General features: G+C 50.3%; 1 protein-coding gene across 6 annotated transcripts in view; it reads right to left on the bottom strand.

The window, feature by feature from the left end:
* Positions 1–12,031, bottom strand: part of LOC134342639 (potassium voltage-gated channel subfamily KQT member 2) — a 149,414-nt gene that overhangs the window by 35,962 nt on the left and 101,421 nt on the right. For 2 of the 6 annotated variants that reach the window (XM_063040996.1, XM_063041000.1), the window contains exons 10-12: positions 11,079–11,105; positions 9,139–9,195; positions 3,811–4,025 (exon numbers count right to left, since the gene is read on the bottom strand). In XM_063040996.1, the coding sequence (XP_062897066.1) occupies positions 3,811–4,025; positions 9,139–9,195; positions 11,079–11,105 (299 nt within the window). Of the gene's footprint in view, positions 1–3,810; positions 4,026–9,138; positions 9,196–11,078; positions 11,106–12,031 lie in introns of those variants that run through there. The other 4 variants (XM_063040997.1, XM_063041001.1, XM_063040999.1 and 1 more) reach the window with 3 other exon arrangements.

The raw sequence follows: 12,031 nt of genomic DNA, 5'->3' as shown, positions 1-12,031 counted from the left end.
TTATTAATCAAAGTATTGAGTATAAGAGCTGGAATGTTATGATGAGGCTGTATAAGGCATTGGTGAGGCCGAATCTGGAGTATTGTGTTCAGTTTTGGTCACCAAATTACAGGAAGGATATAAATAAGGTTGAAAGAGTGCAGAGAAGGTTTACAAGCTTGTTGCCGGGACTTGAGAAACTCAGTTACAGAGAAAGGTTGAATAGGTTAGGACTTTATTCCCTGGAGCGTAGAAGAATGAGGGGAGATTTGATAGAGGTATATAAGATTATGATGGGTATAGATAGAGTGAATGCAAGCAGGCTTTTTCCACTGAGGCAAGGGGAGAAAAAAACCAGAGGGGGGAAAAGTTTAAAGGGAACATTGGGGGGGCTTCTTCACACAGGGAGTTGTGGGAGTATGGAATGAGCTGCCAGATGAGGTGGTAAATGCAGGTTCTTCTTTAACATTTAAGAATAAATTGGACAGATACATGGATGGGGGGTGTATGGAGGGATGTGGTCCGTGTGCAGGTCAGTGGGAGTAGGCAGAAAATGGTTCAGCACAGCCAAGAAGGGCCAAAAGGCCTGTGTCTGTGCTGTAGTTTTTCTATGGTTTCTATGCTTTACGCAACAATTTTTGCCGGATCCATGACACAGGAGCCTCGAGCTGCCTGGGGACACCCATCCCTTTCTCGAGAGTAGAAGAAGGACGAAGCATGGTCCAGATCCTGCAGCATCTGGACACGCGACCTCACATAAGCACCTCGGGGCCTCTCCAGTTCCAGGTCCCCATCGGTCAGCCCTAACCAGGACTCCAAGTCAATCAGCTCCTTCTCAAGCTGATCGATTCCAGACATCTGCCGCCTGGTCGAGCCGCACGTGTATTCCTGGCAGAACAGTCGGATGTGAGTCTTGCCCACATCCCAACAGAGCCGCAGCGAGGGGAAACTTCCCCGCTCCTCCCGCCAGGACTTCCTGAACAGTTGGAACGAATCCCGGAACCGGCCATCCTCCAGCAGCCAGTACGCGAAACCCGGCCATGCAGGCAGCGCATTCAGCTCCACCCACACCAGGTACTGGTCCGAGCACACAACTGGCCACCTGAAGGCGGCCGACACCCAGGACATGTACGCCCTGGAGATGGACCGTTGATCAATCTGTGAGCCCCCACCCCTCTGTACATCCTTGAGAAAGCAGAGGTCAGGGTGAAGGCTTCACCAGACATCAACCAAGTCAGAGGATACAATTAGCTCCCATAACTTCCTGATCAGAGCTCGACTACTCTGAGGACCAGTGTGATCCCTCTCCTGGAGGGTGCAACTGAATTTACCCCTCCCACCCCAGGATAACACACTCGATCTATGAACCCCAGCAGCTCCCCTCCTCGTCTTTTGGAGGATTGTGCAGATAGACTGAGTGACACCTTTGCAGACTCCTTGAACAATTTCCTCCAGTAGTCCTTCATGAACTGCCGGATCTCCTCCACGGAAACGCAGTGGTGGGATCAAGAAAGGTGGCCAGCTTGGCTACAAGAGTGCTCCTCTTCCCCCTCACCACGTCCAACACTCTCGTCTCCATCCAAGTAGTCATCATCTGCACCTGACGTGACCACCTCCCTCCTCACCACAGCCCTAATGGGAGACCCCACCACAGGCACTACCCCATCCCGAGGACCGGTGACAGAAGGAGGCCCCCCCACACGTCCCCTCTACAGTGGTGCCGCTCACCAGCCCGGAGGACACGTTCAGGAGATGCCTCCCCAGCAGAGAGCTCCTGCACGACAGGGCTCTCCTCCAACTCTGAGGGGACATATTCCGTGCGTACGGCCTTTTCCGGGGGTGAATCCTCCTCCTCTCTGTCGTTTCAGACTGCAGATATGCTGAGGCATGCTGACCTCCATTTCAGAAGCGTCCTCAGTTTCCGGCACCACTTTCCCCTCCCTCGACTTCCCCAGGCTCTTGCTGGATTTCAGGAGCCTCAGGCCCCTCCATCCTTGACTCAACAACAACCGCCCACTCCTTCTCCGGAGCAGAAGCCTTCAGATGCTTTCTCCTGAACCCACCCGTCAGCATCATTCGCACCGTGCCCAACCACAGCCGGTGGCACAGAGGGGTGGGTGACGGGGCAACAGGGGGAGGAAAACTGCGGGAAGGGGGTCAGCAGGGGAAGGCCCAGCCATCAGATCACCCTGTGCCTCCGAGAACTGGCAGCCTGACGGTTCGGGCAATTCTTCCGAATGTGCCCAGACTCCTTACAGGCATGGCACCTCGGGCAGCCCGTAGCCCACAGGATGGCATAGTAATGCTTGTCAAAATAAACCTGAAGCCGCCCCTCAGCATCCCCTCCCCGCTCCAGCCGCATATGCTGAAATGAGAAAAGGTGCTCATAACCCCTCGGGGGTGCCCTGGGGTTATTTTGGGTCGCACCTTACTTATGGAGCGCTGATAGGGGGTATCACCATCTGTATGGGGGGGGCAACACCAGTTCCACCTGCATGAAAACCCTCCCCACCCTTAACCCCTGACCCAGGGCCAAAAAACACATCACTCGCCAACTCCGAATAGAAAACAGTCTTCCCATTCAAAACCGCTGACACAACAAAGCCCTAACAGCCTCCAGCAGTCTCCGCCATGGCTCTTACAGTGGCATTGCTACCAACTGCAGTAGGCACGGCGTTCTTTAAAGTCAGTAACTTGAACGCGTGGTTCTCTTTGTGAGCTGTATCTCCCGAGCCCGCAGTCTCCACATACGACACGTTGGAGCTGCAGGCTGCCATAGCATTCAGAAATTCAAAGTTCAAGACCGGCACTGAGATATTACACAGTCCACACCCAGCGGAACACCAGCAAACAGTCAGAAACAAACACTTCACAGACGAGATGGGATGGGAGGGGAAAAAAGGAGTGAATAGGCAGGGAAGTCCGTAGGGTGTTAAAACTTCAGCACTGCAAGTAAAGGCTTTTCCCCAGGCCAGTCCTTTCTTCCATCGGCCTCTCCAAAGTCCTCTTCACCTAGTCTCCCTGGGCTAGGCACTCCGGGGTCAGGGGTTAAGGGTGGGGAGGGTTTTCATGCAGGTGGAGCTGGGGATTTCCGCTGTTACAAACAGAATAAATTCGTTCCGGCTCTCAGCAAAGTTAGACTTTGGCAATCCACCAGCCACACCACTGCTCGGCGCTGATGAGCCATGAACCAAAAGCTTCACCGAGCAGAATCCTTCCAGGAAAGGAGACTGTTTCAGTCTGCTGCTGAGATCAGATCCCACACTACCAAAGCCTTCTGACGGTCTCCAAATCCTTGGTGATTTTGCCGCAAATTTTCAACTTTAGGAGAGGGAGCTCCAATAGTGTGACTCTCTCTTAGGACAGACCATCCCAGTGTGACCCTCCCTCAGTCCCGCACTTCTTTTTTTAAACACTATATTTACAGTTTATTTACAGCACAAATACACAAAGGTACAGACAATCAATATTTACAAGAGAGGAAGTGTACTCAAATTAAAATAAGGTTACTACCATCAATAAAACAGTCTATACCTTGGAGGACCACCACTCACAGATCTCCCCCAATGTGCCTGCCATGACCACGTGCTCCCTCTCCAAGGACAGCCGGACACGAACTTGCCCTTGAAAAAGGGGCAGGCAGCGCACTCCACCTTCCACCGCCTAGACCCATGAATGCCACCTTCAGTCCCGCACTTCCCACAGTGTGACCCTCCATGGCTACCACCACCCCCCCAGCACGGCACCCGGATTAGAGAGGCAGGCAGAGCCCTGGTACAGAGATACAAACAATAGTGATCAGTTGCCGGAGTGCCTCAGTGGGACACTCACCCTCAGAGTTCTGCCTCGAGCCCGCTCCCCTCAGCCGGAAGGCCTGCCTGAAGCGGGTCCGGTCGGTGAAGCTCCAGCTCTTCTGAACCTTGTCAGGACTCTCCTCGATGTTGTCTGCACTGGGTGATCGCCTCACGCCTCCCTGCTCTGAGGCTTTGGCTTTGGCACTGGGACCCTTGGGGCTGGAGAATCTCTCCCTCAGGCTGACCTTGTTGCTGTAAAACACAGTTCATTCATCAGCTGTGACCCAGTGATACACCCTCCCGAGAGGCAGCATCGCCCTGGCAACACACCCTCCTGGCAGGCAGCATCGCCCTGGCAACACACCCTCCCGACAGGCAGCATCTCTCTGCAACATACCCTCCTGACAGGCAGCATCTCTCTGCAACATACCCTCCTGACAGGCTGCATCACCCTGGCAACACACTCTCCCCAAAACACAGACAGCATTCCTCCAGCAATGCACCCCTCCCTGCACACCTAACAGATCAGTGGTAATGCACTGCATACCACAGTAGCCCAACTACTGAAGTTCCCAGTGGCCTTGGTCATGGAGTGTAATTGCTGTAGGTAGAACATTTCCCAATAGCTCTGATGTTTAGTTTGAGTTTCCCATGGGAGGTTTGTTGGAGGTGAATTGCATCATTACAACAATAAAAACTGGCAAAAGCATTGGGCAATACCATAACCTCGAATGACACTTCCCTTCATCCAGAATGGCTCTGTTGTAGGTAGTGAGCTGGTTATAACCACAACTTAGTTGCCATTATAAAACAAATGCAAGTTGGAGACAAGGTAACCAATTTGATGAAGATGTTCTGGAGACCCTCCCCATTAGTGGAATTAAAGTTTTAATGAGATCAAAACTAATCCATTATTATAAATGTTCTCTATCCTCGGTGTATCTCCTCCCAGACCCCATGTACACTCTCCCTCAACATTAAATTTCCTCCCACAGACCACAGGCATCCTCCCTCTTGGAGACTCACCCCAATGGTCCATCACCCATGGTCACTCACCCTGATCACAAACTCTGCCTGTGCTTAAGCTGTTATAGAAGTGATAGAAAAAACTCCAAAAATTTGCTTCAGCCTCATGACTATTCAACCCTAGTTTACTGACACAGACCCTCGGCCCTCATCCTGTGGGCTTGGAAACTTCAACCAACAGAGGATTACTCATTAATATCTATCCGTAGAAGCACAACACCAAGCAGAGAGACACGGTCCCATCAAAGTGCACACCCCAGAGATTCCAAAGCGAGAGAGGTCTGCAACATAATTTGCCACTCTTTTGGTGCAGGATTTTATGGGATGCACTGTTCCACGCTGGGAATACAGATCCACTTTGATATTTAGCATGAAAGGTTGTGTAATAGGATCTCAGAATCGTTAGAAGTGCAGAAACAGGTCTTGCATTCCAACAGGCATCATTGGCGCCACTCGGGAGCTCTCCACAGAATCACAATATGCTAGCTTCCCATGCAGGGAGAGCATCCAGGAGCATGCAGACAGTCCAAGAACAGTGCTGGGCACGGGGAGAGGGCAGGGAAGGCCACTGGGGGTGGGGGGGGAAGAGAGGCGGGCAGACAACTTTGGAGACTCTAACAAAGACAAGGCAAGACAGATTCATGCAACAGATCATCAACACCAGAAATGAAAGGAGTCCTTGTCTTCATCCTGAAAGGTACTATGGCAACAAATTGGGGAAGTATAAATAATGCTAACTCTCCAGCTGAGTGCGTAACGCATGTCCTTCCATCATTCAGAATTTGCTATAATTTATTTGACCTCTGTGTTCTCTCTCCTACCCAGTTTAACTCTCTGTTTTGAATACGGCTGGTTGGAACCCACCGAGTGAACGGTCCTCAACCATTGACCAATCACAAGCAGTTGAGTGGTTTCAGCTGCTTTACTCCATTTCTTCCAGGGTTACAGAGTTGCGGAGCTACAACTCAACCGAGGAGAGGCTAACCCGATTGAGGAACTGAGGAGCCTGGAGGTTGACAGGGAGTAGCAGGAGGATGTCTACCCTCAGTACTATGGAGTCTGAAGATGGACAGACAACAGGACAGTTAGATCCCAAAGGTCTGGCTGGTCCCCTTCACACTTCCTGTTGACACAATACAGTAATAATTTTAATTATGAAATGTCGTCAATGCCATTGCCTTCCACAAATGCACCCTAAGTGAATTCTTGCAGCAGCTTGTCTTTTGCTCCAGATTTCAGCATCTGCAGCCATTTGCAGCTCGGTTTCCCTCTCCACAGAACTGCCACCCGAAGGGCATTTCCAACATTTCCCATTGGTATCAGAACTGGCACTGACCTGCCTTTCAAATCTCCCACTTTTCAACTGCCCTCATCAACCAGACACCATCAGGATCACCTGGGAAACAGAGATATGTCCTTTATCTACTCATCCCTCCCTGCACTCTCTCTGCAACTTGAAACTAAATTATTTTCTCACTTCACTAACAGGAAAGAATCTACAGATGCTGGAATCCAAGCAACACACACAAAATGCTGGAGGAACTCAGCAGGCCAGGCAGCATCTATGGAAAAAGGTACAGTCGACATTTGGGCCAAGGTCCTGCCGAAGGATTTTGGCCTGAAGCGTCAACTGTACTTTTTCCCATCGAGGCTGCCTGGCCTGCTGAGTTCCTCCAGCATTTTGTGTGTTGCTATTTTCTCACTTGACCATTGAGTTGAGTTTTCAGTTCATCCACCATTTCATTGTCCCCCATTACTACCCCTCCAGTGTCATTTTCTAACGATCCAATATCCACTCTTGCCTCTCTTTTACTCTTTATATATCCAAAAAAACTTTTGCTATCCTCTCTGATATTATTAACTAGCTTTGCTTTATATTTTATCTTCTCTCCTTATGGCATTTTTGTTGCCTTCTGTTGGTCTTTAAAAGCTTCCCAATCCTCTAACTTCCCACAAATTGTTACTCTATTATATGCCCTCTTTTGCTTTTAATGTTGGCTTTGACTTCTCTTGTCAGCCATGGTTGTGTCATCTTGCCTTTAGAATACTATTTCTTCTTTGCAATGTACCTATCCTGTGCTTTCTGAGTTGTTCCTAGAAACTCCAGCCACTGCTGATCGGCTGTCATCCCTGATTAGTGACCCCTTCCAATCAGCTTTGGCCAGTTCCTCTCCCATGCCTCTGTAATTCCCTTTACTCCACTGTAATACTGATAGATCTGACTTTATCTTCTCCCTCTCAGATTGCAGGGTGAATTCTATCATATCGTGATCACTGTCTCCTTAGGGCTCCCAATCAAATCCAGTTAATTACACAACACCCAATCCAGAATAGCTGATTCCCTAGTGGGCTCAACCAGAAGCTGCTCTAAAAAGCCATCTCGTAGGCATTCTACAAATTCTCCTTTGGGATCAGCACCAACCTAATTCTCCCACTCTGCCTGCATACTGAAATCTCCGATGACTATTGTAACAGTCATGGGGGATTTCAATATGCAGGTAGATTGAGAAAATTAGGTTGGTTCTTTTGACAAGTCATTTCTATTTTCCATTGTATTTTATAGCCCACACCCTGGCTACAGTTTAGAGGCCTGTATACAACTCCCATCAGGATCTTTTTTAAATTTACACTTCTTCAACTCAGCCCATGTCGATTCTACATCTTCTGATCCCATGCCATCTCTTTCTTAGGATTTGATTTCTTTTTTTAAACCAACAGAGCCATGCCACTCCCTCTGCCTACCTACCTGTTCTTTCCATATATCCTTGGAAGTTAAGCCAATTATAATCTTCTTTCAGGCACAACCTACCAACCTAACTGTACTACAAGATCATCTCCCCTATTCCATATACTGTGTACTTTCAGATATAATACCTTCAGTCCTGTATTTATCACCCTTTTCAACTTTGTCCCCATGTTACATTCACCACTGCAACCCATCCTACTGACTACAGTTTTGCCGTCACCTGCCTGTCCTTCCTCACAGTGTCACTGCACACTGCCTCTGCCTGTAGACCAGCTGCCCATCCTCAACCCTGTCACTCTTGTTCCCATCCCCCTGCTAAATTATTTTAAACCCTCCCTAAAAGTTCTAGCAAACCTGCCTGCAAGGATGTTGATCCCCTTCACATTTAGGTGCAACATGTCCCTTATCTACAGATCATACCTTCCCAGAAAAGAAGGTAGGTAGACTAGTAGAGCACAGGACAGGCCCTTGTGATGGATCTGATCTGTATCCTGATGTGAGCCTCTTTAAACCTCAGGGCTGGCATGGGAGCAACGTGGTTAGCTCAAGACTATCACCGTGCCAGCAACCCGGGTCTTATTCTGCTGCTGTCTGTAAGGAGTTTGTAAGTTCTCCCCGTGACCACATGGGTTTCCTTCAGGAGCTCTGATTAGCAGGTTAACTGGTCCCATGGGTCCACATTCCAGAGATACACTGATTAGCAGGTTAATTAGTCCCATGGGTGTCACTGGGCGCCAGGGGTTTCTTGGGCTGGTAGGGCCTGTTACCATGCTGTACTTCTCAATAAAAAAAATCCATTTTCAAAAATTATATGCTTTATTAAAAGTAGATAATATTCTCCTAGTGGGCACGTGGCCAAGTGGTTAAGGCATTGGACTGGCGACCTGAAGGTCATGAATTTGAGCCCCAGCTGAGGCAACGTGTTGTGTCCTTGAGCAAGGCACTTAATCACACACTGCTCTGCGACAACACTGGTGCCAAGCTGTATGGGTCCTAATGCCCTTCCCTTGGACAACATCGGTGTCGTGGAGAGGGAAGACTTGCAGCATGGGCAACTGCCTGTCTTCCATACAACCTTGCCCAGGCCTGCGCCCTGGAGACTGAAAACTTTCCAGGCGCAGGTCCATGGTGTCGCAAGACTAACAGATGCCAACAATATTCTCCTGGGGTTGGAATAGCAAACCCATCTCATAAAAACCCAGTGCTACAAAACCACTGGAAGCTCCAAAGACCTTATCCCTGAGTGAGAAAGGATCTTCGCTCAAAAGGACTCTGGTTTGCTGCCGTCAGCAGAGTATGCTCCAGTAGGGGTGATGTGCTTAAAAAGATAATATTTTCCAACAATTAAGCAAATCTCTTCCAATTATCATTAGACTGGAGAGAGAGCAAGAGGGGAGCAGGCAGGATAAATAGTTCTCTAAATATGTTATCAAGTGCACAGGATTGCCAAACCAAGCAGAAGAGAGAGAGAGGGGAGGGAGACGATGGTGGGGGTTGCGGGAAAAGTAGGTAGCACACAGGAGGGAGGGGGAGAGTTGTGAAGTAGCTGAGAGGTGCCGAGCAGGGAGCAGAGGGAGAGTTCCACACGGATACCTAGGGTCTCCTGAGCAGCACATTCCACACATGGAATCACGCCGGGGTTTGTGTTTACTGAAAACAAGGGGAAAATGGGAATTGATGAGTATAATTCCCGTGATTCCGCCACAGAATCAGTAGCTCAGCATTCTCCAAACAAAGCGGTTCAGCTGGAAGGAACGACCCAAGGACCCGTACCCTTGCCCGTTTGATCTGAGTCCAGGGTTGACCCAGGGGGTTGGAAACATGCAGGGACACCACTGGGATCCAGGGTATGAGATCAGGGAGCAAAGTGAGGGAATGGGGGGTGAGGGGGGGGGGGGAGAGGAAGATCTCACACAGACCACACCTGCTCACCTTCTAATGTTTGGCCGTTGGATCTGACCCCAGTTCCTGGTCAGTGGGCAAAGCCACAGAGCCTCCGGTATGGGCCTAGGGCATTGGTCCGCTTCACAGGCTGGGGCCTGAACTACTGACTCTTTCCCCAGGCTGGGGCCTATGGTATTTGCTGACCTCTGCCCCTAGGCTGAAGCCTGTAGTTTCAGTCCTATTGCAAGACAGGGGCCTATGATACTGGTCTGTCCCCAAAGCATGGCTCCTTTCCCCAAGCCCTGCCCTACTCAGCAAGGATTGCTGGCTCCAAATCTTTCCTCCCTGCCTTGTCCATTCCATCAAGTCCCGCGTGCCTCTAGACTACTCAACCCCATTCACTGCCCCTCCCACCTCAGTGCGACACTACCTTCAATTCCCCCTGGCCTTTGTCCAAGGAGCCTTTCTGGGGTGGGCTTGAAAGATTCCAGCCCCCGTCCTTGTAGCCCATCAGGGTCTGGTGGAGCCATCAATATCCAGAGGGAGCTGACTCTAACCTGTGCTCCAATGGACCCCAGGATTCTGGATCCTCTTCTACATGAAGATGTGCCCTGAGGGACAGAACATGCTCCACCCCCACAAACTCATCACCCACTGTGATACTGGTTCTCTCCAGGACCAAGTGTCGACTTGAGCCACTTGAAGGTCAGAACTAAGTGTTAGCCCCCCTCACTGTGGGTCTGGAGTCACTGGACTCCCCTTCCTAAAGCCTCAGTGAACCGGCTGGATTTCCACAACAGTCCCATTCACCACAAGATGACAGGCCCACCGTGCTAAGACCCTAGCCCTCTGTTCTACCTAGGGACATTGGGTCAGTGCGGGGAAGTGGAAGAGTAGCCATGAATGACTTGGGGGGCCCAAATGGCCTACTGAGTTCAAAGTACAATGTCATGAATTCTGCTGGCATGGAGAGGAGTTTTGGGGAGGGAGGAACTTAACTCAGGCTGACTTCAGGGGGCCGGGAAGATGTTTAATGCTAGTTTAGTGCACGAGCACCTTCGAGACCTCAGCCCCTCACCCAGCTATGGGACAAACCCCCCATTCCCAATTACCCACCACCCTCCACCACCAGCTGCTCCTTCTTGGACAAAATCCCCACCCAGCCAGACCAGGAAACGACAGTACTGTGTTAAGGCAAGGATGTCGTGCCAAGACCACGCACTGCCCGCAAGAGGGGGAGGGGAGATGGAGGTGGGCAGACGAAGGTGGGGAGGAGCGAGGTGGGGCGGACGGGTGCCAGGAGTACAAATAGGTGAGTTGAGTGGCGGTGGAGCAAAGGTTGGGTGGGTGACAGATGGAGTGGGGAGCGAGGAGCGAGGGATGCTTGTGTTTGAGGGGGGGGAGGTTGCAAAAACTTTGACCGTCATTAAGTTCACAACACACACACCCAACATAGCCCATGAGCCCGAGGTTGGGAACACTTTAAAGCAAAGGCCAGTCCTGTACTAATAAAAAGCAGGGACACAGAGCAAGGGCGACTCCTTGCTGCTACTCAGCACGCTAACCCCAGCAAAATCACTACTGCAGGGACAAAGGCCCAAAATAGAGTGCGTCTTTTATTTAAATCAGAGCTTTAAAATCGAGCAAACCTTGGCGTACTCTCGACATTCTCCTTCCTGCAGCACAGAACAGAAGACACAGAACATTAACAAGGAAACAGAGCACCAGACAGATTTCACCACAACACACTTCAGGCCGCAAGTTCGTCACCAAGATCTGCCATCTCTCAGCACTCAGCTTTTGCGACATGGGATCAGAGGGCAGGTCAGCGTTTATCACCCCTCCCTAATTGCCCCCGTGCACCCATTAGTCCCAGGAAGTCCATCTGCTTCAATTCTGCCTCAGTGTCATCACAGCAGTAGCCGTGGCCCAGTCAGAGCCACACAGCACAGAAACAGGCCCTTTGACCCAACTGGTATCTGCTGACCAAGGTGCCCGCCGCCTAAGCTAGTCCCATTTGGCTGCATCTGGTTTATATTTCTCTCAACCTTTCCTGTTCATGGACATAACCAACGGTCTTTTAAATGTACCCACCTCAACTACTTTTTCCAGCAGCTTCTTCCATGCAGGCCCCACCCCTCAGGTCTCTTTTAAATCTTTCCCCTCTCAACTTAAATCCATGCCTCCAGCTTTCCGTTCCCTTCTCCTGCGAAAAAGTCTGCGTATACTCACCCTATTTAGAGTTACAGCATGACATCAGGCCCTTCCAGCCCAACGAGCCCATCCACCCACGTGACCAATTCACCTACTAACCCGGCTGTACACTCTTGGAATGTTTTGGCTATCTCTGCCCCTCATAATACATACAGCTCCACATGGTCATCCTTCAGTGCTTTACGTTCAAAAGGATATTATCTGTACGATTCAGGTCCTCAACTCCTCGCAACATTCTCATTTGCCTTACATAGGACAGAAGACAGTGCTTAAGGCGATAGACTAGACATCCATCGAGCTTTCGCTGTGTAGCCTCAATTCTCACCACCATCGCCTTACTCATCACACCGACTGACCTCAAAGAACCGAGTGGTGCCAGATGCATGAG

This window comes from Mobula hypostoma, chromosome 2 (assembly GCF_963921235.1).
Source record: "Mobula hypostoma chromosome 2, sMobHyp1.1, whole genome shotgun sequence".
NCBI classification, from domain to species: Eukaryota; Metazoa; Chordata; class Chondrichthyes; order Myliobatiformes; family Myliobatidae; genus Mobula; species Mobula hypostoma.
This window is presented reverse-complemented; position numbering and strand designations above follow the sequence as displayed.